Consider the following 24,656-nt stretch of genomic DNA (forward strand, 5'->3'; position numbering starts at 1 on the left):
GCAATCCATATCTGGTGCCTGTTAGTGGAACATTGAGCACTTAAACAGAGATTTAATTCTCATGCGCAGCAATGTGGGTAGTCCGTGGAGAAGGCCCGCTGTATAGCTGCACGGGGATGGCAAAAGCGGAAGAAAAGTAACGTTCTTTTTTTTCACTCCTCAATAGGTGACTCAGTTCACTGTAGGCTCATCATTGCAACAGGATGTTCTTCCACACAGCGCACCGAGCGGTTTACTACTCGACAGAGGAAGCCATTCCATGGCTGGTCTCCATTAGGGCTCACAACAAGTCCCACGTGCCATTACCGCTCGCAGCATGGGTCCTTCAGCGTGTAGGGCCTTGAGGCTGCCAAGGGATAACTGCTGATGTTAGAGTAAGGGTGTGCATGCCACACAGTACCAACACAACCAGCCACCTCATCTATTCTGCATTGATGCCACAGTTTGTTCCAGGTCCCCTTGGTAAAGTAGCGACGAGCCAGTAAAATTGATCTTTTGGATGCCAGTGAAGTTGCTGAGTTTGACTCCCACGAAGCTCCCAATGACTCACAGTGACTCACAGGGAGGGCTGATGCCAATGTTAACGTATCGGCCCAGGAGCTGCGGTAAGGTAAACCAGGAGCTCTTGAAAGTGAGCCGTGTTCGAGTAGCTGCACGGCAGACGACGTAGTCGGCTCCAGGACATGTTCATGTTCTGTGCTATTGATGATGCTACTTATAGGATATCTCTTGTTGAAAGCTCAGGTGACAAACGGTCTGACATCTCCAATCTAGATCACTGTCACATCCTCGCTTCTCTCCTGCCTCTTATGTTATCTCTCAGCTGTGATTAACGATGATAAAACAAAGCACGAGAATAGAACTTCCTGCCATGTCGGGAGCACGCCAGTTATTTTCGAGCACAGTTGATAACCGTCTGCAGACAGATAAAAGAACGTGTTGGATAAATGGAAGTCAGAGAGAGTTTACAATTTAAGACAACAATTTAAAACTTTTTACAGCAGACATTTCATGGCTTTCGGAAGCAGGAGAAAGAAGGTTTTTATTTCATACAGTGAAGGGAGAACAAAAAAACAAACAAAACACTTTTACTGTCTACTGTAAAAATGAACTGTGTGAGGGAGGCATCTGTGATTTGGCTGGAAATCCTGGAGCCTGCCACTGTGGCGTTATTCCAGTGCCTCAGCTGGCGGGGACCTGATCCAAGTCCCCCGCCGTGCCTGCAGTCTCCTCCCCCTTCTCTCCTTTTGGTGTCTGCCATCCCTCCCTCTATACCTAACTCACTTCCTTTCAGCCCACTTCCTCTTTTTTTCTTACTGGATACTGCAGTCGATGAGTTGGAGGGAGAAGAACAAGACAAATACCAAGCAGCATAGTTTGGCTCTATACTTGGGAACGGATTTACCACAGTGTTTCCATCAAATCATGAATTTCACCTTCACTTTTTTTTAAATCGAATGAATGTGTCCAATGATGCAACCCCCAACTGTTGCGGTGCGAGATGTAGAGTAACACAAAACAGTCCACTTGGATGTTGTAATGTTCGCTCGATTCTCGCCGCGTACACAACGTGTGGAAATAAAGAGACACGTTAACTCTTAAGTTATGTTGAAACCTTGAACCTTTGCCAGTTGCGGCCCGCTCCGCCTGATTCCAATCATGCTAGGGGTAACACAGCGAGGGGGTGTTTCTGTTTAGTTGTGGTTATAATGACAATGCTCCCACAACAATAGCACTGTGACCACGTGGGGGGTTTACAAGCGGGAGAATGAAGAGGAGGACAAGGGGGAGGAGTGCGGAGGAGCCGGCAGCTCCCGAGCCACGCCCTCTGAAAAACTGTTTCATTCATACTGGAGTCCAAAACAGCTGTTGACTCCACATATTCATTTTAATGCATTTATTACATGTTTGCCTTCTAATATTTGACTATTTTCCACAAACCAAAAATGAAAATAACTCATTTTGAGTATTCCGTGTAGTAATTTCAAGTTTTGAGTCGGCCTTGAGCGTGTCTCGCCGAGCAGGCAGCAGATATTGTTTCCCAGCCGCTCCCCTCTCCTCGGCCTCATTGGCTACTGGGAACATGTGAGCCTTTTCCTGCATCCTGCCGCAACTGTCACGAGGGCCATCTCAACATTTAATGCATTTAAAATGCATCCTGGCCCTTTCCGGCCCTGCTCAGCTCACACATACACACATGTGATACACATGCGATGCACGCAGGCATGTTCTGCTGGCAGAGCATCACGCATTTGAGATTTCAAAGGCGTGTATGACTTCAGCAGGCCTGGTTTTCAAACGCTGTCTTAAGAGTCAGAACCAGAAGCGTTTATGGCCAAGTGTTGTATGTTTCACATGGAAGTTGTCATGGCGGGGCATGCATAACAATAAACAATAAACACAGTGCAAGAAATAGGAACATATTCAATTTACAATAGAATATAACATGAAAATAAAGTGCACAGACAAAAAGGTTACAGTACTTTCAACACGTGTAATGTGAAAGTGACACGTGGATTTTATTATAAAGTATAAAGGGATGTGACCAGTAGGAACTTGTCCTGGGTCAGTGAAGGACCCGGGCTTTGGTAATGAGCCTGACCGCCAACGGAGAAGAAACCGTGTGAGTGGCGTGAGGTCTTGTCCTGATGGACCTGAGGGACCGCAGCCTCCTGCACTCAATGACGGCAGTGTCAAAGAGCGCCATCATTGTCTTTGGCAGGTTGAATTTATTCAGCTGCCTTAGGAAGAACATCCTCTGCTGAGTTCATATACGTTATGATGACGCTGATGATGTGAAGGCGGATAATGACGGAGCCCAGGAAGCCGAGCTCCACAGCGCTGGCACGTGCGGCTGAGAGAGATGATAGTGTTGAAAATCCACAAACAGGATCCACGGACTCCTGTGGAGTCCAGATGCTGGAGGATGAAGTGGAGGGCCATGTTGACAGCATCACTTACAGCCTTGTTGGCTCTGTAGGCGAACTGAAGGGGGGGGTCCACCGTCCAGGAGTGGGTCAGTGAGGGTTTTGAGGTGGGAACAGGGCGAGGACTTCATGACCCCAGGGCGACGAACCTGCAAACATTAAGTCCTGTGATCCTACAGGTTTTGAATCCTTGTGCAACTGGACGTTGCCCTGCGGCGCCATGTAAATACAGAGCAGGATGATGCTGCACGGGCGCTGTTGGAGTGGAAGCAGATTCCTCCACCCCGCGTGAGCTGCGCGTCGCTGCGCGCGCTGAACAGCCGGAACGCGCAGTCCGTTATCGATCTGCAGAGCCAGGTCTGAGTGAAGCACACAACACGGGATGAAGAAAAGTCTCGGTCTCTCCTCTCCAGCAGCCGGGGTTAGTATAGCTTGTTGCACAGTGAACGGGCGTTGGAGAGAAATATGTCAGGCACTGGTGTACGAAATCCAAGTGAGCGGAGGCGCACAAGCGCGCCGGCCCGTTTCTCTCTCCTATGGCGCGAGCGGGTGAGTGCACCTCTGACTAGAAGTTAACAAACAAGTTGAAAGTAAGTCAGCTCGAGAGTTGTTGCCCCGATGAGCTCATCTCTGGTAAAAGAGCTCCGGGAATCACAGCAGAAAACTGTATTTTTTTTTTTTTTTTTTTATAAAAGAAACAACACAAAACAATGAGCGCCGTCCTCATGAGGTGATCCAATATGTCTTCAAAGGATCAACAATTGGAAAGTTTTATAAATATCATTGATATATTTTGTTATTACAGCCTGTTTATTGTAGCTCTGTAGGGCCAATGGCATAGTCATAACTATGTTTATTATATTTAAGCCATTTCTCAGTCTGAGTCATGCATAACGTATAGCCACAGGTGTGAGATGGCTCGCTCTTCAGAGCAACATTAAAGTTTTATATGAACAGCACTCATCTGGCCGGAGCTGCTGATTTATGAACGCTCCACTTCTAATCTGCGGCTGCTGAGTCAGAATAGCCTAAAGATGTAAGCTTTATGTTATCTCAGCCCCACACAGCCAGCAAGCTGTCTATTTTGGCTCTGCTTCACATTTATACTGCCTGTGCAGAGAATACAGTAATGACCCGCACACAGATTCACAGACACATATAGTAGTTACTGTATAAAGAAACACACACACACACACACACAGTAACACACAGAGTCTGGCGAGCCTTGTTATATTTTACGTTCCGTCACCGGCCTTGGAAGTAGGGCCCTGCTGACAGCAATTCAAGTGCTCTCCTGTGTTAGTCAAACCATCTCTTCCTCTCTGCAGCACACACACACACACACACACACACACACACACAGACACGCACGCACGCGCACACACACGCATACATGTACACACACTGGCTGAAGTGGATGGAGGTCAAAACTACAGCAACACTTTGTTGTATCTTGAACAACTTTATTATTGAACAATAAAGTTGTCTTTCAGACTCTTTTACTTCCCTGTAAGTAATTGAAGTTGTGCCAGAAACTCCCCACTCTGCATGATCACACTGTACATTTTATGCTTGGCTCACATATTTGCACACACACACACACACACACACACACACACACACACACACACACACACACACACACAGCCAGCATTCAGCGTCAATGGCGAGACTTAATGGCATTCACATTTACCCAGACAAGCCACATATATACCTGACATCTATCCGCTCTTAAATAACACAAATAAGGGTTACTACAGCATATGGAGATTTTCATGTCGACACTAAATCACTTATTGCACCGAAGAAAAACTTAAATGGGTCACAGAGTTCCCTGTGTACACACAAGGAACACTAATGTGCTTAATCTGACACTCAACTCAATGTCAATGACACACAATTATACGTGAACGTTTTAGAGCTCGAATAGAAGATAGATGTATACTTCATATACATGAAGGATGTTGTATTCTAACAAGGCTAAAAGGGGGATTCATTCCAGATAATTGCATGGCACTGAGAAGAGATTCTGCATCGTCAGCCATGCTTGCAGCGGATGGTAATGTCACATCGGCCAATATCTCCACAACTTTAGTCCAAACTGAAATATCTCAACCACCATTAGAAGGATTGCCATGACATGTTGTAAAGGCATTCATGGACAGAGCCAGACACCTCATTCATTCATTCATTCATTCATCAGTTCATCTCTCTGCTAACCCATCTACTCTCCATCCATTCAAGGCTTGATATTTTAGTAAGTTTATCTTGGAGACAGACCCGATGGGAACTATTCTCAAGAGGCCATTAATGATGTTAGAGTGACTCTGCAGACCTAAGGTCAGCGCGGGGTCGGACACACACACATATCGATGGGGTCCTATCACTTACGTGTGCCAAGACACAAAAACAAACAGAAAGCTCGGGTGATGTCACCCACATGTTGACACCTTCGGCTCGCACACACAAACGTCATATAGAGACATGCGTCACTGCACGTACGCGCTACTCCTAAGTGACAACATCCACATGTGTCAATGATACTGTCAGAGATACTCTTCTGATTAGAGCCTCGATGTCTCGAGGCCAGGGGCCAAGTTTGAACAACCGCCACGACTGTTTTTTTAGTCTGCAGTTAATCCTCCTGCAGTCTGAGTTAATTGTGGGTCCTGGCCTTTGCATTGGATCACAAACCCGGGAGAATGGACAAGATGTGTGAAGAGCAAAGCGGCAGTGTCTTTTATTTGTTGCACTTAATTACTTTGAAAAACTCGTGTTGGTCTGCAATGAGACAAGAGCCCCGAGCTTTACATCCCTGGACGCAGTTTGCTTTCATATTATATATTTATATTGTTCAACAGAGAGGGTGGTTTTCATGTCAATAAAGGGCGGGTCCTAAATAAACAGGTCATAAACAACAACGGCTGTATGATTTCCAGCTATACAAGACATGCAGGTTATGTCGAAACTAGCGGGTGTAGAGCAAACATTTTCGGTGTGTGACAACTTTCTGTCCTAATCACAATGAAACATTTTTGCAATATAATATATAATCCAAACATCCAGGAACCATTACATACATATATTTGGCACATTTAGGTCAAAACATGTTTTCTCCTAAGTCGTGACTGTGTTCATTCAAAGTTGATGCAGAGAGAGTTAGTTCAACACTACCTAATATGCTCGTAAAACATTATACACACATGCAGTACGTGCACAAACTAAAGGAGGTCTGCGGTGAAACGCACTCTTTACGCAATTAAAAAAGTATATTTTTACAGACACACACACCCTTTTCTCTCTTTCCCTTTTGCTCTCTTAGTCTCTCTTTCTCTCTCTCTCTTCCCTCGTGTAATAAGCTTTTATAGGTGCATTTGTGCGTATGTATGTGTGTGTGCGAGTGTGTGTCAGGGGTCTTATAAATGAGCGGCTGACGTTAGGAGCCGTGCCACGTGCCAGCGCTCCACTGGCTGTGGCCTTCTCATCCAGCGATCAGATGAACAAAGCATGATGTCAGAGCCAAGGGGTGTGTCTGTGTGTTCCTCTCTCGGCCTCCGCTCCCTGACTGTCTCTTGCTTTGTTTTCCTCTTGCAGTCTTTCTAGAGATCTACTTTTTGAGGGTTTTTTTTCTCTCTCTCTGGCTCGGCCTTCCTCTGCCCCTCTCTATGTCTGTCTTTTAACATTTGTTCCTGCTTTTCACTCTCTCTCTCTCTCTCTCTCTCTCTCTCTCTCTCTCTCTCTCTCTCTCTCTCTCTCTCTTTCTGTCTCCAGCTCCCTCCCTCCCATCTGTCTTCTGTGTTTAGGTGCGGTGTGGAAGAACTCTGGCCAAATCACAAACACTGTTGGACTTTTTTGCTTGTCTTGACTAAACTTACATGTGTAACTTCCACGTCTTGATGTACGATGATAAAATATGGGACAAAACACATTATTTGAGTGTCAAAGTGATGTCCCACAAAGGGGCCGCTGACTTTAACCTCCGTAATGTCCAAGGGTCAAACTCCCGGCGATATGTCAAGCAAAAATTCATGTCCTCATGATGTCAACGTCATGGCACACTCTCCATCGCTTCACTGTTCATCCACATCTCTGTCTCTACTTAGTGAGAGACGTCATGCCCTCGTTGTACTTTCTACGGGGCGTCGCAGAGGGGAAGATGCACACGTGCAGCTTCGAGCAAAATCTAAAAAGCTCTTGTCTGCTTCTTCCCACGAAGATACAAACAGATGACATCACAGGGCGGTCCGCTCTGCGTTGAGCCGAGCTGAGCCACGCTGAGTGGGTCTCGGCTGCTCTGCCAAACAGATGGCGGCAGCAGCAGAGCGAACTTCATCATTCGGAGCAGAAGATCTTGAGCAGCGGGGCTCAAGTCGCTCAGAGTTTAGACACAAAAGCAGGAAATGTTCACACCGAATAATCGTTCACGGTCGAGATCAGAGTTACTTGCCCGGAAATCTTTTTGAACCAGAAGTAAAAACACAATATATTATAATATAATAGTTTCTCTCGGGCAGTTAGAGACCACTCAGACGTTTGCCAGATGCTGTCGGCCTGATGCTTAATTCGGTTAAGAAACCTTGTATCGTGTGCCCACCCACATTAACCCACCAAACAATCGGCGAGTGACAAATGTCTGACATCTAGACAGCGATTTTGGGAAGGTATGAAGGGAAGAAGAGGGGGAGGCACTTGACTGCTTCCTCTACCAGGGTTTGTTATAATCAAACATAATCAAACTGCTCGTCCATGTGTGTGTGCCATAGAAGAGCTATAAAAGCTTAATACATTGTGGAAGTCAGTGTTTTCTATGTGTGCTGCATAAAAAACACTTATCATACATGTTTCTTTTTCCCTTTTCCCAATTTCATGTTTACAGGAAGTGACTTCCTTGTTATATTGAAAAGGGATAAAAAAAACAGTTTATCCCATGTCTTTGGCTTGTAATTGTAAAGTTGAATACTAAAATCCAGTCATTTTTGTGCTAACCGCCGTCTCCACATTCTGCCCTTAGATGAAGTGTCAGAGAGTCCTCACCTACCTGCGGATATTTGGCACCACCATGTTCGGCGTGTCTCTCCTGGTGGGCATCTCCACGGCCTACATCATGGGCTACCAGTTCTTCACCACAACTCGCAATCACGTCTCCTTCGGTCTCTACGGCGCCATCTTGGTAGTCCACCTCATTATCCAGAGCCTCTTTGCGCTCTTAGAACACCGAAACATGCGGCGGTCCTTGGAGACGCCGATCAAACTGAATAAGTCCTTGGCGCTGTGCATTGCGGCGTATCAGGAGGACCCAAACTACCTGAAGAAATGCCTGGTGTCGGTGAAGAGGCTGACGTACCCGGGGATCAAAGTCATCATGGTGATCGACGGGAACACGGACGACGACTTGTACATGATGGATATTTTCAAAGAGATCATGGGACGGGACAAATCGGCCACGTACGTGTGGCGGAGTAACTTTCACAGCCGAGGGCCCGAGGAGACGGATGAGACTTACGCCGAGGGCCTCCAGCACGTCACCAGGACCGTCCTCAACAACAAGTGTGTGTGCATCATGCAGAAGTGGGGAGGGAAGAGAGAGGTCATGTACACGGCCTTCAAAGCACTGGGCCGAAGCATAGACTACGTGCAGGTAAGTCACTGAAATAAAAATGTATCTCAGTAGATCCGTTTCAATGAGAAGAATAATGGTGAAAGGGGAACATAATTGGGGGGGAAAGGAGAGTACATATTCAAATTAAACAATGAAATATAACAATTCAAATATGTAGTGGTATGTGTGAATATCTTTGTGGATGTGAGACAAGGACAGCTGACATCAGTGTGAGCTGAAACGGAAGAAAGAGAGAGAGGGAGAAAGAGATGGCTGAAGTGAGGGAGGGGGTGGTCTGCCAAACCAAACACAGGGTCCACAAAGAGTCTTTTGTGTTGCGTTTCACTGTAGATGGTCGGTCGCTGTGTGCATGCATGGTGTTGTGAAGTGTAGCGCGAAGAGGGGCAGCAGTAGCTTATGTCTAAGTGTAATAACAGATCTGTTTCACAGTGCTGACTGTTTCATCATCTGCATGAGTGATATTTAGACTCGGGGCCCAAAACTGTGTAAGAAAAGAAAAAAGGTTTAATTTGGTATGCGTTGGCTTCGCGACCAATCTCAAATAGCTTAAAGTTGAACTTGAATGAATAAGACAGGCTATGTATGTTAATGAAACTTGAAATACATCTTTGGAAAAGGCAGTTCCCGAGGCTTTTTGGCTGGCTCATAAAGTCTGATAATGCAAACATTGTGCGGTGATGTGACTTTAAAATCTAAGTGGGAGATAAAAGCATGAACCACAGTGGAAACACACGGCCTGATGAAGTATCAGGAAACAGGTTTTTATCCTGTACTCAGTAAATGGAAAAACAAAAACAGTACTGTAGTGCAGAAAGATATTATGTTTCTGAACCAAGATCATTATATTTCATCGAAAGGAAACTATGTAACTTCCATAGTTTGGCCAAAGCACAAAGTGTCACTTCATCATATTGTCCAGTAATATTTAGCTGGTAGTGTTAGAACAATAATGTATTGCAAGGAGTTAAACTGAACAGAGGCGACACAACTTTAATCACATTAGAATTTATTAAGTTTGCATGTCAGAGAAAAGGGGACTTCAATCTTCAAAACTTTGAAAAAGGATGCTGTGTAACAGCTGCAGCTGGATGCAGCCTGCCAGAAAACTCTTGTTTGAGAACTCTTTGCAGCGCTGCCAGTAATCATGCCAGTACTCCTCAACAAAGGAGGGACAGGGTTGCATGCCTTTTTACTATGATCAGTCTCAGCATGTAGCAGATGTGTTTTGCTCATGGGGATTGAGGGTGTGGGTTTGTTTTCATCACCTGATTTTGTTTGGGAGGAAACCATTACCATTTATAAGAGGGAACAGGGAGAGATAAAACAGAACCAGAAAGATAGTAGTTACTTTTTGTTGCAAGGTTTTACCTGTCGGCCATATTGCCATTCTAACGTAAAGCGTAACTTTGGTATTTTTCGACCATGTCCTTTTTTCCAAATGACACTTAGGGGGATGACATTATTGAAATTGATCCAGTATTGAGGGGTAACGCTGTAACCACCATTCGCAAAACAAGCTGCTCGGGCATTTTTTGCAGCTTCAATGAAACTTCACATCCACTAAAATGGCTTTTTAGAGCATTCTTCCTCTGTTGTACCTCGTGGCACAGCAGCCACAGGAACCTAGCAAGATGTCCTCATGAAACTTTTCCTTGAGCGCAACTGACTGATCCAAAATGCTACACACTTAACAAACAGAGCTTGTCAGTGGCAAAACCAAGCACTTTTAGTGACATAGCAGTGGCTGCCATCTACAGCCTCAATCTATTACATTCCTATAAGGCCTTTTTGATGACCTTTGGCCTGAAATTGCAGCTAATTTACTGTTTATTTTGTGGGCTCAGGTGTGTGACTCCGACACAATGTTGGACCCGGCATCATCGGTGGAGATGGTGAAGGTTCTCGAGGAAGACCCTCTGGTGGGAGGCGTTGGAGGAGATGTACAGGTTGGTTAGAAAACAACAATTCTTTATACCTTGAAAATGACATGTCATCATTTTTGAAGTTTTCATGTCAAACCTCCAACTTTTTGCCTTTCAATTTCTCCCTAGATCCTAAATAAATACGAGTCCTGGATCTCCTTCCTGAGCAGTGTACGGTACTGGATGGCCTTCAACGTCGAGCGGGCCTGCCAGTCCTACTTCGGCTGCGTGCAGTGCATCAGCGGGCCTTTGGGAATGTACCGCAACTCCCTCCTGCACGAGTTCCTTGAGGACTGGTACAATCAGACTTTCATGGGATCCCACTGCAGTTTTGGGGATGACCGCCATCTCACCAACAGAGTTCTAAGCCTCGGCTACGCAACCAAATATACGGCTCGATCAAAGTGCCTCACTGAGACGCCGGATACATACCTGCGATGGCTCAATCAACAGACTCGATGGAGTAAGTCCTATTTCAGAGAATGGCTCTACAACTCCCTGTGGTTCCACAAGCACCACCTCTGGATGACTTATGAGGCCGTGATCACAGGCTTCTTCCCTTTCTTCCTCATCGCCACTGCGATCCAACTCTTCTACCAAGGACGGCTCTGGAATATTCTATTGTTTCTGCTCATTGTGCAGGCGGTGGCGCTGATCAAGGCCTCGTTTGCCAGCTGCCTCCGAGGTAACATTGTCATGGTGTTCATGTCGTTCTACTCCGTACTGTACATGTCGAGCCTGTTGCCGGCCAAAATGTTCGCAATAGCAACAATCAACAAGTCCGGATGGGGGACCTCCGGGAGGAAAACGGTCGTGGTGAACTTCATTGGTCTGATTCCCATATCAGTTTGGTTCACTATCCTCTTCATCGGGATTATCTATACTGTAATCCTGCAGACTAAGAAGCCCTTTCCTGATTCAGAAAAGATTGTTCTGGTCATAGGGGCAGTCGTCTATGCCAGCTACTGGGTCATACTGTTGACGTTGTACACAGTGCTCATAAATAGGTGTGGAAAGAGGAAGAAGGAAACACACTATGACATGGTGCTGGATGTATGACTTACAAAACTCTCTGTTATGGTTGTTTTCACTGACACCATGTTGTTATACAAATGTTTTTTTCAGATGCAAAGCAGCTCTGGAGGCAAAATTGAGTTCAACCAAAATGGGAAAAAACAGGGATTTTTTTTGTAAAACTTGAATGGCAAATATATAAAAGGACAGTGGCTGCTTTTTCTCTCTGTTCATAGCATTCATGATTTTGGAACAGCATGCTAGCTAATTAGCTAGATTAAACAAAAAACACATGTTATACTGAAAATCAGTGACCGTTAAATAACTAGTTAAATTTGATAACTCAGTATGGTAATATTAAATATACTGCAGTTGGCAGCAAGAGTGCTAGTCTTGTAACATTAGCTACCTCTTACCCGTGTCATTTTCACTGGACTTCAGTCTAACATTTGCAATAAAGCCAAAGAAACTGTGGAATTTGTGTCACCCATTGGGGTTTTAACTTGACCGGTAAGAATATTTTACCTCCAGAGCATCATTGTGTCTCCAAGAAATATTTGTACATCCTGACCAGGAAAAGATCTACCTGTTGCCACCGCCAAGGCAAGCCAAAGAACACCGCCGCGTATCTTCAAGTTCAAGTGCATTTATAACTCTTAAAGGTGCTGAGATAGGCTACTGCCATCACTACAAAATGTCATTATAATCTGTGCGGATCTCATGAATAGGTGCGGTTAGCCACTATAGCATTGAAAGCAAGTTACACTGCATCTTTTTTCAAATGCCACAACTTCAAAGGTATTATCTCTGAGGGCGAAGCGTTAGGAAGAGCTAAAGTATCAATTTGCAAAGGAAAACGGCTCTAGATTAAAATGCTGGTCTCTCTTTCTTGCACTCATGTGCGAAAGATACTTCCTGTCTTTAGGCATTATAAATGTATTTATATATTTCAACAGAAGATTTTTTTTTGGATCACTCAATGCAATCCATAATTATATCGTTGGTAGTGCACAGGTGTTTCGTGCGGTTGATGTTACGATTCTTGATTTGCTGTTTCAAATGAAACACAGCGCTCACTGCTGTGCATGTATGTTGAATGTGAAAAGGTACAAGATCCAATTCAAATGTCTGGGCACCGACACGTCTCGTTGTTATTCCCATAGGACGTGAATGCAGTATTTCCCTCAACGTTTACAAAGTGAAGAATCTCAAACTGATCACTGATTGGTAGATATAATCTCCACCGGATCAGGTGACAAGGTGAACATGTGACCAGAAGAGAGACGGTGTATCATTGCTGCTGTGACTGTTTTATTTTTACAGAAACAATGACTTTTGTTTTTCTTTTCTTTATATATATATATATATATATATATATATATATATATATATATATATATATATATATATATATGAATGATGGTTTTTGACACTATTATTGTTAATGTATTTCTTTCTACCAAGGTGAATGAAAACCACCAAGAAGGCACGGTGGCCATGTTCCAATCCAAAGATATCATGTGTCCTTGCTCTCTTCCTCTTCTCACATACTGCATACAAGATAGTGTGGCTAGACCCCTCAGGTGCATCATGCAAGGGAAGGGGCAAATGTGAGAATAGGAGAAAGGAACTACCCGATGACAGGAATGTGAATAAGGGCACTTGATGGAGAGGAACAGCATTTGGGAATGAAAGTCCAGGGTTTGCTGTCGACCGGGAGCCGACATGAGTTTAATTCATATGCACTTTCATGTCCCTCCCATCGTCCAGCATGATGCTTGACGTAATCAAGATGAAATACCTCAGTGGTTCTCTTTGCATTGCATCAAGGCATTAGGATGCCGTCCAAAGACTGATGCATTCTGAAGGTCTCAAGTAATTTATGATCTTTTTGTGGTATTAGATAGAGGTGTCCTTTTTTTATAGACAGTTCTTTATTAGGTCAAAGCTGGATTTCTCTGCCTTGTCAGCCCTTTGCTGTAGCCTTTCTTGTTACTTTGTATTTCAATGCATTTTATATATGGACATTTGTATTCTATTTTTGCTTAGCTACTAAAGATTCTTTATTTTCACTCATGTTTTTGTTTTGTTTTGTATAAAAAAAAAAAAAGAGAAATAAGAACGGGAAAATGTATTTGTTGTGCTTTCAACTGTTCTGACAATGACTTGTATATCTGACCAAACAATGTGAAATTATGAGCTGGGGGGAGGGTTGTCTGCAATAACAACAATAAAATGCAATTTGTAGAGATAAGTTATTGAGTTCAAGAGAAGTGATGAACCTGTGTTTTTGTGCCTTTTACTTAAAGAGAAGACCAATATATTTATGTCAAGTAATTCTGTGGTTTATAGGATTCTGTAATTAGTGAGAGGTCTTTTAGTATATGTGTAAAACCCCTACGGTTCCATTTGTCTACACTGCAAAAACAATACATTCAAAACATATTTTAATATGCATAACGCAAAGATAATTGCTGGACTTCAAATTCTCCGCAGTCTTGAAACTCCAGGCATGTGAAAATGTGCAGCTCCTAATACAACAAACACTACAGCCAAAGCAGACCCAAAACTTTCATCTAAAACATTTGCACAGAAATGTAATTATCTGCAAATGACGTGTTTTAAAGTTATGAGGTTCCTGATTGAGCAATTACAAAAGGAAAACTGAGTGACATTTTAATACACTTGTAAAGGCGACGTTTTATTCCGAGGTTTAATGAAAGAGACAAACAATTGAACATGAGGTTGTTTTCATGGGCAGTGTCATCGTAAAGCACTTTTGTGTAGTGCCAAATAAAAACTACTTTTGTTTTAATTTGCTGTTGTTGGAGTGTTTTTTAATCTCTTTTTTATAATCATCTATTTGATGGATCTTTGGATGCACAGGAACACATCATCAGTGATGTCACATGGGGGTCATTGGGTGTTTGTGGTCTTTCAGGTCAGACATCCTCACCCAGGCGACCCCACCAGGTTTGACCAGTGTCTCCCTTTAGCACTAACACTCAGAGGCTCGCTTCCCTTGATTCAAAGCCATCAAGAGCACTTCGGGGTGGCTTTTCTTATCATATCCATTATCATTCCCAGGATACTGAACCCTTTGCTGAATGATGGGCCATTGAAGCCCCTACATCCCACCAGATACCCCCGGCAGCTCCACCGCTGGCAGCAGCACTCCTCTGCCGGGTCTTCATACTCGGAGCCCTTTCTCCCATTGGCTTCCTCCATTTGATGTATTGCTTTCTTATCTTATCGTAACAGTGTCTGCCCAGTATGTAAAGAACATCTAGTGCTTTCTTACAATAACATTTTTTTAAATTATTAGACACAGAAGACCGACTGTCTGAAGCCGTATTTGTAATATAGTGAAAGAGAAAGCATGGAGTCCAAAGGTGAGTCAGTCCATCTGAAGCTCATCAGGATTCCCAGACGACGAGTCCAAGCATGGCTTTGGCTCTACGGCCCTTCAGAGGAAACACTCGTTGTGTTTGGGAGAGGGAATAGAAGTACATCAAGTAACAGACACACATTTATGTGCAAACACACATTTGGGACACAGAGATCACAGTGATTTGGCTGGCTGGAAGTTACTTGTAGACAAAAAAATGTGCGAGGTTCTTTATTCCGACAGTGTATCATAGGGTGGACGGTTGTCAGGGCAAAAGTAAACTTATTTACTCGGTACACTCACAGACACACACAGAGAGACACACACACATACGCACACATGTGTGTTGGCAAGCTAATAAATGACTAATCACCATTTATAAAAGCATACAATTCTAGCCAGATAAATGAAAGAATAGGCCGGCGGTCGATTTAGAGAATATTGTTGCCAAATTTACTAATGCCTCAATTAACTCTAATTTACAACAGCTTACCATAGGGACATTTCAGTGAAAGAACAATAGACAACTCAGGTCTAGCTCCTGAAGGAACCCTGGGACATAAGCAGACTCCAGGGTTTACCAGAGATAATGACTCACATCCATCCATCCAGAAGGAGCATTTCTACAAAGATGCTAAAGCCGTCAAATATTAATATAGTAGATTTCCCTTTAATCTTGCATACATATAGCGGTTAGCTGTTTTGTCATCTCCCCTGTGCACAAAGTGTACTAAACAACCTAATTTATCAATGCCTCAACCACAACTTACCGCTGTTCCTGTCCTACAGCCGACAGTAATTAAACTGATTGTTTCACCAACTCCCACGCGACTTGAGATATAACACTCTTTTACAAACTCCCTTCGTTGTATTTTCTCTGTTTCTGTGTCTCTCGTGTTGTGTCTCTGAGTGCAGTAACTTCCATTCACGCAGAGGAGAATAGCACATGTGGGCAGCGCAGCAGCACAGCAGAAGCAGCCAGGCTTTCCTCTCAGTGCGTCAGCAGTCAACGCCATCGCTGCTCCGTCTCTGCCAAATACATTACAGCACTGCTTAGCACTGTTGCTTGCTATAGCTAATGGCTCCCTACTGGCTAACTGTCTCCAGCAGCTGACCAAATCATACCCTGCTTGTCCCTCTCAGCTGGTCGCTACTTTTCTTCGGGCTTTGCAACATCACTGCCTACCCTTTCGTACCGTATAAACCTACCCAAACCCTACCCTTACCCCTAAACCCTGACCACAACCCTATCCCTTCACCTGCAATATTGCAATAAAATGCACTTCACTGCGACAGATTACACCACAGGGTCCTAAACTTTGCACAACTTGCCGGACATAAAGTTCTGATAGCTTCACAACCCCCAAGTGGTGATACCATGTCTGATGTGTTGTGTATGAGTTGAACCATTGGAAGGTTAACGGTTCTGCATCTGAGAGCACTAACTTGGACTTTAGACATGTGTTTTTCCAGGGTACTTTTTTACAAATCAAAATGACAGGCTCCCATCACTAATAGGACAGTGCACATTTATCCTTGACACTGTTTTTGCACATGCTGCTGTTTTTAACCAAGCTTCATAGTCGAGCAATATCAGGCTATTTGTTGGCTTGTCAGCTGCAGATGAAAAGAAAAAGTGTACTTTTGACCCATTTTCCTGACCTGAATTATTTTAAGAGAAGCCTTTAGTACAGAGGGCATGCATGGGAACAGCCTCCCACCTCGTTCTGGACAGAAGCAGATTGTCATACACGCTATCTCAGAAACAGAGCATATCTTTAAGGTCCTTCTGATCACGACCACACGGCGTGTGTGAAGGCACCTAACCTTAACCTAACCGCACACAACACGTCAGGGCAGAAATCCAGTCAATGGCTAAGTTATGTCGAAGAGAGTGAAGCATAAATAGATGTTGTAAAGCTTTCAGGAGTGAAAATGCATCAAATAAAAGAGCCTCTCGTAAAGGACACACTTTAATTTGATTTAATATTACTGTACCTGACGTCTACCATACATCTAATGAAGGTAATAACAGGGATTGTGGTTAGTGAGTTATGAACAGAAACAAGAAAAAAGAGGATCACATTGATGGAGGAATATTCAGAAACCTCATCTCCATCAATCCTGAGAGACTTTCTGGCTTTTGACTTTTCACATATTCGGTTGTTGGGCTGTCTTGGTTTAGTAAAACAGGATCTCCATATTCTATAGTCCTGGATGGTCTAGAGGGAACATTTTGTTCAAAACTCAGTCAGGAAATCTGCCAAAGCGTTTAATATTCACACATCTTGTCTCTCTTTGCCCCTTAACCACATTAATATGGTAGGAGAGGGAAATAAAATGAATCACTCCAAATGGGTTCTCTGTACCTTCAATAGATGTGAATATTATGAACTATCACACACTGTCTTCGAGGGACTGTAGCGGTACTACTCCAGGTTTCCCCCTGAATGAATTTCAGTTCATGCTGTGTTGAAAATATGGATTTGTTTTATGTTTATGATTTTGAAGTTTGTGAACCGTTAATCAACGAGGAGTAAACAGGTAGTAAGCCCAGGTGGTTGAGCTTTTTATCTTAGCTTTCTTGAAGGGTAATTAGTTTTTAAAAAAAAAGTTTTACTTCAAATGTACAACATTACATTACTGGTAGCTGTACTTTATTTTGGATCCCGAAAGATCTTGCGTTTTCAATTAAGACACAAATTTGACATTAATGAATGAACAAATAATGGCGGAGGCTTGTACCAAACTGTTCCCACGCCAGAAACTGAGACCACCTGAGTATAAACCAGGTGTCCAGACGTCAAGACCACCTGGGACAATAAGGCCATCAGAACATTCAGACACAATCAGCACAATAAGGACCAGGATCAGGAACATCATCGCACCAGTGGTGACTAAAAGCTTCATTTCAAGAACCTGGTGAGAGCTGCCAGTAAGCTAGTTTAAGACAATAGAATAAACAAAACTAATAAAATTTCAATAGTGTACGAAACCACATGATCTTATCTCACTGGCTCCATGACGTGTCATCTATGATGTCACATTTACTCACAGATCGCCAGTAACGTTGATGGACAACAGAGATGTGCCGAATTGTGTAGCATAATTGAAGAACGTGTATGTGCGTTGACCAAAATACTGGATGGGCATAATGTGCAGTAAATCTCAAAACATACATTCTCTATGATGTAGCCAACATGTGTGAAAGAGAGTCTGTAAATTGTACAGTACATGAATGGGTAATTTAAGGCTAGAAAGACAAGAAAGAGTCACTGGAGTTCGATTAAAGGCGCTGCATGGAAAAAGAAGTGACGGAAACCTTTTGTTTTCTGCACCAAAGGTTTAGTTAAACAGCAGGCTGTGAAATTGGAAGGCAAGCTAACCACAAATGTGGCTTCAGGAGTTATAATGTGTGTACGTTTATGCCCTATGTTGCTTCCTGACTGAGTTTGTGCAATTAATACCCGTCAGAGGCTTTGGAGTTTTAATTATTGGTATCAGATTGTAACTAGTTGTGAGGAAAGAAATATGCTGCAGCCGCTTCATAAAGTGAGCGTGACATGAAGATGGAAAGATGACACTGCTGGGATAGAAAACCTAATATTCTTGAATAAATGCATTCAAAGATGCATGAAACCTATTTGCTGGAGTTCAATCTGTACAACGGTACCTTGCATGAGTGGATTGGATGGTTTAAGCTGCGAGTCAGATCCAGCTGTTCAGACGGACGATAGGACCACGTCGTCGCCGCCAGCAACGGATCTCTTCAAAGTTTCCTGGTTTCGTGTTTTCTTTATTCGTAAACATTTGTTCATACTTCTCAGCTGTCCAAGCTCCCAATTGTTTAGCTTCTTTATAAACATGATTTTCAAAGCCAACCGTGGATTTGTGATCAGCTTATGACGGTGACTGGCCCTGGGGATCTTGGGGTCTTGGTTAATTGACATGTCAGGGTGGTATGTTTTTCATGATTTGATGCATTCCACACACCCATGCCCTGTGGAGTGTCTCACTGTGTTTGCCGGTAGAGACACTTTAATTCAAACAATTTAAGTAGAGCCCCCACCGCCAGGATTCTTCCTCTTCAACTGCTTTCTGCTCTTCGCCCATGTCTTTCAACTCATATCCCCACATCTTCCTCTTTTCTTCCTCCTCCTCCTCCTCGTCCTCCCCCTTCTCCTCCATCTTACCCGTCTCTTCCTTTTCCTCTCCTCTGAACCCTCTAACCACATAATGAACCCCATTCAGGGCTTTAATTGTTTTAAAAACTCCCATGTGTGCCAATGCCTCAGAGAGAATTAAAGCAGCCATTGATGATAGTGAAACCCTTTTCTTTTTGCATGGCATGCACCAAATGTTTTGACGTTTATCTGCCACATCATTAGTTCACTGAGGGCTTCGTGAAAATACTAAAATAAAATCAGAAGATGCTGTTTATAATATACAATATTTGATAGTGGTGTCAGTCTGTCTCTGGTAAAACTGGAGCTGGGGCTTGGGTGGTGACGTTGGTAGAGTCCAGACGTCTGTTGCCCTCCGGCCAAATAGCTGACCACCCAGAGCTCAGCAGACGCTTTGTTTTTCTCTCACAGGTCAGGTGATGGAGAGCACACTTTTCTGTAAGTTTTGATGTCTTGGCTCCATCACAAATTCAATACATCCATCTCTACAATTCACCTGCGAACTTAGACGTTCTCATAATACGTGAGTATGACTAGAGTGGAGGTTTTGCTCAACTGAATTTATAGTAGGATTGTTCAGATCCTTTATTTGAGGCAAAGTCCGAATTTCGTAATTATAGAACCGTTCCTTTGCTCGTCAAACTCCTGCTATCAAAACCCCTCTTAAGTAAAAGTGCAGAAGTATCATCAACTACAGAAAAATGCCACCTTTGACTGAAATATTTCTTTTTATCTCCACAATGACAATAACGAGATCGATCACATGTGCTTGTGAGTGGGTGTGCACGTGTGTGTCCGTCCGCAGATAATCTAGGGCCCAATCCCAATCTCCACCCTTACGGACTTTAAGGCGCGCTCCCGTGAAGTCTTGAGGGTTTAGGGTTGTCCCGTTGTCACATGGTGGAGTGCCTGAGGCCTCTGTGGCGGACATTTTGAACCCTTTATGAACCCTTTCCGTAAGTCAACATTAGATACTGACTTTGCCAAAGGGAATTACCCACAATGCATTGCAAGGTGAGGTCAAACACACAGTTCCCAATGGAAGAATGGAGACGTAAAAAAAAAAAAAAAAAGGTAAACAAAGAGGCACATGGGCATTTAGCTTGATGAAATACCTTTACAACATTATGGAACATAAAAACACATGAATTAGAGGAATGCAAGCAGAAAATATATATGTCTTTGTACATTCATCAAACATTTCATTTCGACAAAAACGAGTAAATAAATATAAAATGACTCCTCATCTTGCGAGGAAGACGTTTAAACCATATAATAAATACATAATTGTACACAATATTGTTTAATGTAGCCACGTGATGTTGTAGCAAAGTGTTGTCCCATTCATATTCACACCAGCTCAAGCCCTCACTGACTCAACCAGTTAGCAGCTGACGTCAGTGAGTCCCTGAGGGTTCAGGGCTTGAGGGCTTAGGGTGGAGATTGGGATTGGGCCGAGCATTTTGCTCAAGCATTCTGGGTTGCCAGGTATGGCTGCGTGGACCTCGTCGGTGCTGTGTTCTACACTTTCTCAAAACACCTTTTATTGCGCGTTTAACACTGCCATTGACTGCCTGCTGACTCCTCACTCAATACACACTGCTGGACCTCGCCGCAGCTCAGCCGCTGCTAAGCAGGCAGGCAGCTCGGTGAGTTGAATTTTGTTTTTTGGCAAGATTGAATAAAGTGTGTTTTACAATGACTCACAGCCCATTAGTGTTTAGAAAGGAGGTCAGCCAATTGGGGGTTGTATTCATTAAATCGCACATCATTCAGGCGAAGATCTGCACTCCAGTGAGTGCACCGTTGTAGTTACATTACTTTCTATTTTACATTTCGAGAATATTCATCCTGATGCACCAATGCATACGTTGCATTCAACTTAAACTGGTGGCTGGCCGATGATGCACACAATACACTACTAACTTCTCACAGTTCGGCTTCCATTGTCTCCTGCCACTTTTTCCCTCTCACACACCTAATCAGTTAATTCCGTACACCTGTTGGTCACACCTCGTCAGCTCTACCACACGGACCTGCTCACTCTGCTGCAGCTGCTTCATCAAGCCCCAGCTTGTCTCACGGTCACTGCCAGATCGTTCTCAGCGCTCGACCGTGGTTTGCCTGACCATCCAGTACGTCCCTGCCCGCTTGAACTTCTCCACCTTGCCTCCGTCCAGGTGACCACCACCCTCTCGAAGAATAAATCACTGCTCTCCACTCCGTTCTACTGCGTTTGGGTCCTTTCGCCACCTGTTACAGTACGAGCTGGCCGTGGACATGGACCTTGCATACGACAACTGATCACAGGCTTCTGACCATCCTGGGAGACCAGATCCAGCAGCTCACGGACTCTGCCTATTTCCTGACCGAGGCAAGATTGCGTTTGCAGAGCATGGCCTCCCCGCATGATGCAGATTTGCATACCTCCCTGGCGGCCTCAACCGGCCTCATTGAACTCCCAGGGCGTCACCACCTGCTACTGTTCACTCCAGGATCAAACCGGCGTAGTCAACACCAATTCCTGACTGGTGGGGCGACCCTACGTTTCCTCAATTCCAGCTGCCGCTCTGACGCTCCCCGAAGGCGCCACTGCAGCCGGCTGGTTCCTGCTCCCCAGAAAAAGCCCCAGCGGCCGGATGTCCTTTCCCCGGAGCCACAGCATCCGGTTCTGAGGAACCTTGTTCCTTGTCTGTTTCCCTTGTGTGTTCTGCCGGAATAAATATCTGCTCTCCATTTCGCTGTATTACGTTTGAGTCCTTCCACCACATGTTCATTAACGACTAAAGAATAGCGTTAACTTAATATACAGTTTGAGTCAATGGTTCCCAATGCAGGGGTTGGACTGAAGTACAAGTACCTCAGAGTTGTATGTAAGTAATGTACTTGAGTAAATGTACCACTGACAGCAGGCATCACAAAACACCACCGTGAAGCAAGTAGTGTTCATCGCAGTATACTTATGTGTTGTACATGTTTGTGTATGTGTACTAACTATGTGAGAGACACCCCGACAGAAAGAGAGAAGATCACCAGCTGTGGTTTGATTCCCATTGTGAGAGTGAAATTAGATAATGCATTAATGCCTGGAGAGTTCACAGCTGGGAGGATGGTGTGTGCGTGTGTGTGTTTGTGTGTGTGTGTGTGTGTGTGTTTTAACTGAGACACTGCCTGCCCAAGGGAGTAATGGTGAGTAATGTTCCTGGATTGTGATCGTGTGGATCCGAGTGTGTATTGAGGAGTGAATCATAAAGTGAATCATCATAATGAACATGAATCAAATTATTTGTATTCCTTTGCAGACCTTCTGTTCTGACGGTTCACTGAGAGTTTGACTTTTGGTGTGTTTCGCTTTCACTCAGTGCAATTTATAACATCACGCAAGGATTAAATTTGCAAGAATCTTGGGATGATAAGTAGATCAAACATAATAAAACATAAGAAAAGTACAAAATCTAATTCATCCATGTGAGAACACACTTGTGTCTTATAGCTAATTACAAGTAAAATCTTTAGTTCAATGAATCACTAATTTGTTTAGGCTCTGTGCGCTAATGGCCACAACTGTAAACGCCAATCAAACTACATGTACAGAAGAGCTCTCAGAAGGTGGAAAATAATGTATATATTTGTATGTTGATCACCTCATTTTGCAGTAGGCCACATGTGCCTGTTTGAACTCCAGTGGCAGAACGTCCTGTTCTGAGTTAGGCCCACAGTGAGCACTGCCATTGAGGGTGGGTGGGTCGTAATAATTAATTCGTAGAGTATATCCAGCCTCCCCGGCATTAACAGGGCCCACGTGTCTTTTTCTCTCTGTGTCTCAATTTTTATCTCTTGTTTGCCGTCTCTTTCTGTCCCCGTCTCCCACACACCACCCGAACCCCACAGTGCACATTGCACAGGCTCTAATTTGATAAAGCTGAGTAAATTTGACCTCTCCCAGTGGAAGATGATTAAAGGAGCCCTGACTCTTGTAAGGGAGGGTCTCCTTACGTTCGCTCGATGACCACTTTAGGTTCCCGTTGGCGATAAAGATGACGAAAGTTTGGGGTCTACATGGACATGCAGCGAAAAGAACACCTTTTTTGTTCACATGTGGAGCTGAGGCTATAGTGGAGTATATGTAGGAAACAATTTTGTCATAATGTGTGTTTGTTAGTTTTTCTTGGACAATATTGGGGGTATTCGAATCATGTTTTCCCCTACAAATGTAACAATGTTTACGATTGGCCTAACATCCACAGTAAAACCATTAGCCAGTGCAGCATTTCTCTAATGCTGTCAATGATAATAAAGAGTAATGAGGGTGGAGTGGCTTTATCCCCAACGGGATAAACAGTGAAACCATTATTATAGCAGAAAACAATGTTGAGCGCTGTGAAAGCCCCGAGATGAAGGGAGCACGGAGGGCGCACATCTTGAGAACAGACAGTCCTAACGGAATTTTAAGCTTTTGAAAAATCAACGTATTGGAGTAGTTAAGTTCAAAACCGTCAATAAACTTGGCATAGCAGACAATATCTGTGGTCACAAGTGACAGCCGTATTGGTTTTGCAAGATGGATCTTCAGTGTTGTATTTCATCAAATTAGGAAACTGTTTCAAACCTTATCATGAGTTTCCCTTTGCTGCTCTAACACTGCAAAATTCGCCGCTGTGGGACTAATACAGGATTATTTGATTCTACCTTAAGGTCCGCAGCCAGAGACGAAGAATTCACTTATTGAGGTCTTAAAAGTCTACAAATAGTTCTCCTTTAGGTGAAGGTTTTTAATGCTATCCAGCTAGAATACAGTGTGATTAGATTCATATATTAACTAAGAAATTGAGGCTCACAAACCCCCTAAAGTATACTTTCTCTCCACAGGTTCCTGTGTGAGCTCATTGCTTTCTTTTGGAGCCGACTGACATGCAGTTTTCAAAGCGGCTCAGATAGAAATCACAAGAATCATCTGAAAGAGAAATGTATTCACTCCAAACGGAAGCTGGACGTTTACCAGATGCAGATGCGGTTGATGTCTTCAAAGCAGCGGGGTTAGGAGGACGTGACTTGACTTGATTGTAACATGAGCATGCGACTTACAATATGTACCCACAGCAATCTAAGACCAACATGGCTTGTGGTGCTTGTAGAGCATGTGTCGTAGATTAGCGATCGACTCTTTCCCTCAAGGTGCTGTAGCTTTGGTGGTACGAACGTATTTTAATATGATGCACTCTAAGCCCCTGCTTTATGCTGCCTTTAAATATTTCCCAGAATACTGGCACCCAGTGCTGCCGTGAAAGAGCAAGCCGCTGTTTCCTAATAGTTCATCACAGTTCACATGCTTATTTCAACATCATCCAATTTCCGCGATATGAATCCCTTTACTCCTGACTGAAGGGACTTTTTCATTATATTGCCATTATGACGTTTTGAGAAAGAAATAAATCTACATTTTAAGAGGCCTTTACAAAGGGTTTTTGTTCGTCTGATTATTTTGCACCTCACTATATTTCATATTTATTTTTTAACATTTATTTTTGGAAGCCCATTTATTAAAGATCCTGTTAATCAATAAAATAAGAAATCTCCAAAATAATCTCAAAATAATGACAT

The 24,656-nt window shown here is 43.6% G+C and overlaps 1 protein-coding gene across 1 annotated transcript; it reads left to right on the plus strand.

The window, feature by feature from the left end:
- Positions 1–7,938: 7,938 nt before the first annotated feature.
- has2 (hyaluronan synthase 2) lies at positions 7,939–11,528 on the plus strand. The gene is made up of 3 exons (XM_068570497.1): positions 7,939–8,565; positions 10,392–10,493; positions 10,599–11,528. Exons 1-3 carry the CDS (start codon positions 7,939–7,941, stop codon positions 11,526–11,528), a joined length of 1,659 nt encoding a protein of 552 aa, XP_068426598.1.
- The last annotated feature ends 13,128 nt before the right edge of the window (positions 11,529–24,656 follow it).

Source organism: Clinocottus analis, unplaced genomic scaffold (genome assembly GCF_023055335.1).
Source record: "Clinocottus analis isolate CAN_PGR_092001 unplaced genomic scaffold, fCliAna1.0.p SCAF_9, whole genome shotgun sequence".
Classification (NCBI taxonomy): domain Eukaryota; kingdom Metazoa; phylum Chordata; class Actinopteri; order Perciformes; family Cottidae; genus Clinocottus; species Clinocottus analis.

Excerpts from the sequence above, each read along its gene's own strand:
- has2 (XM_068570497.1), top strand. The coding sequence starts at position 7,939 with ATGAAGTGTCAGAGAGTCCTCACCTACCTGCGGATATTTGGCACCACC. Across the intron at positions 8,566-10,391 it reads GAAGCATAGACTACGTGCAG|GTGTGTGACTCCGACACAAT; the intron begins GTAAGTCACTGA and ends TTGTGGGCTCAG. Across the intron at positions 10,494-10,598 it reads GCGTTGGAGGAGATGTACAG|ATCCTAAATAAATACGAGTC; the intron begins GTTGGTTAGAAA and ends ATTTCTCCCTAG.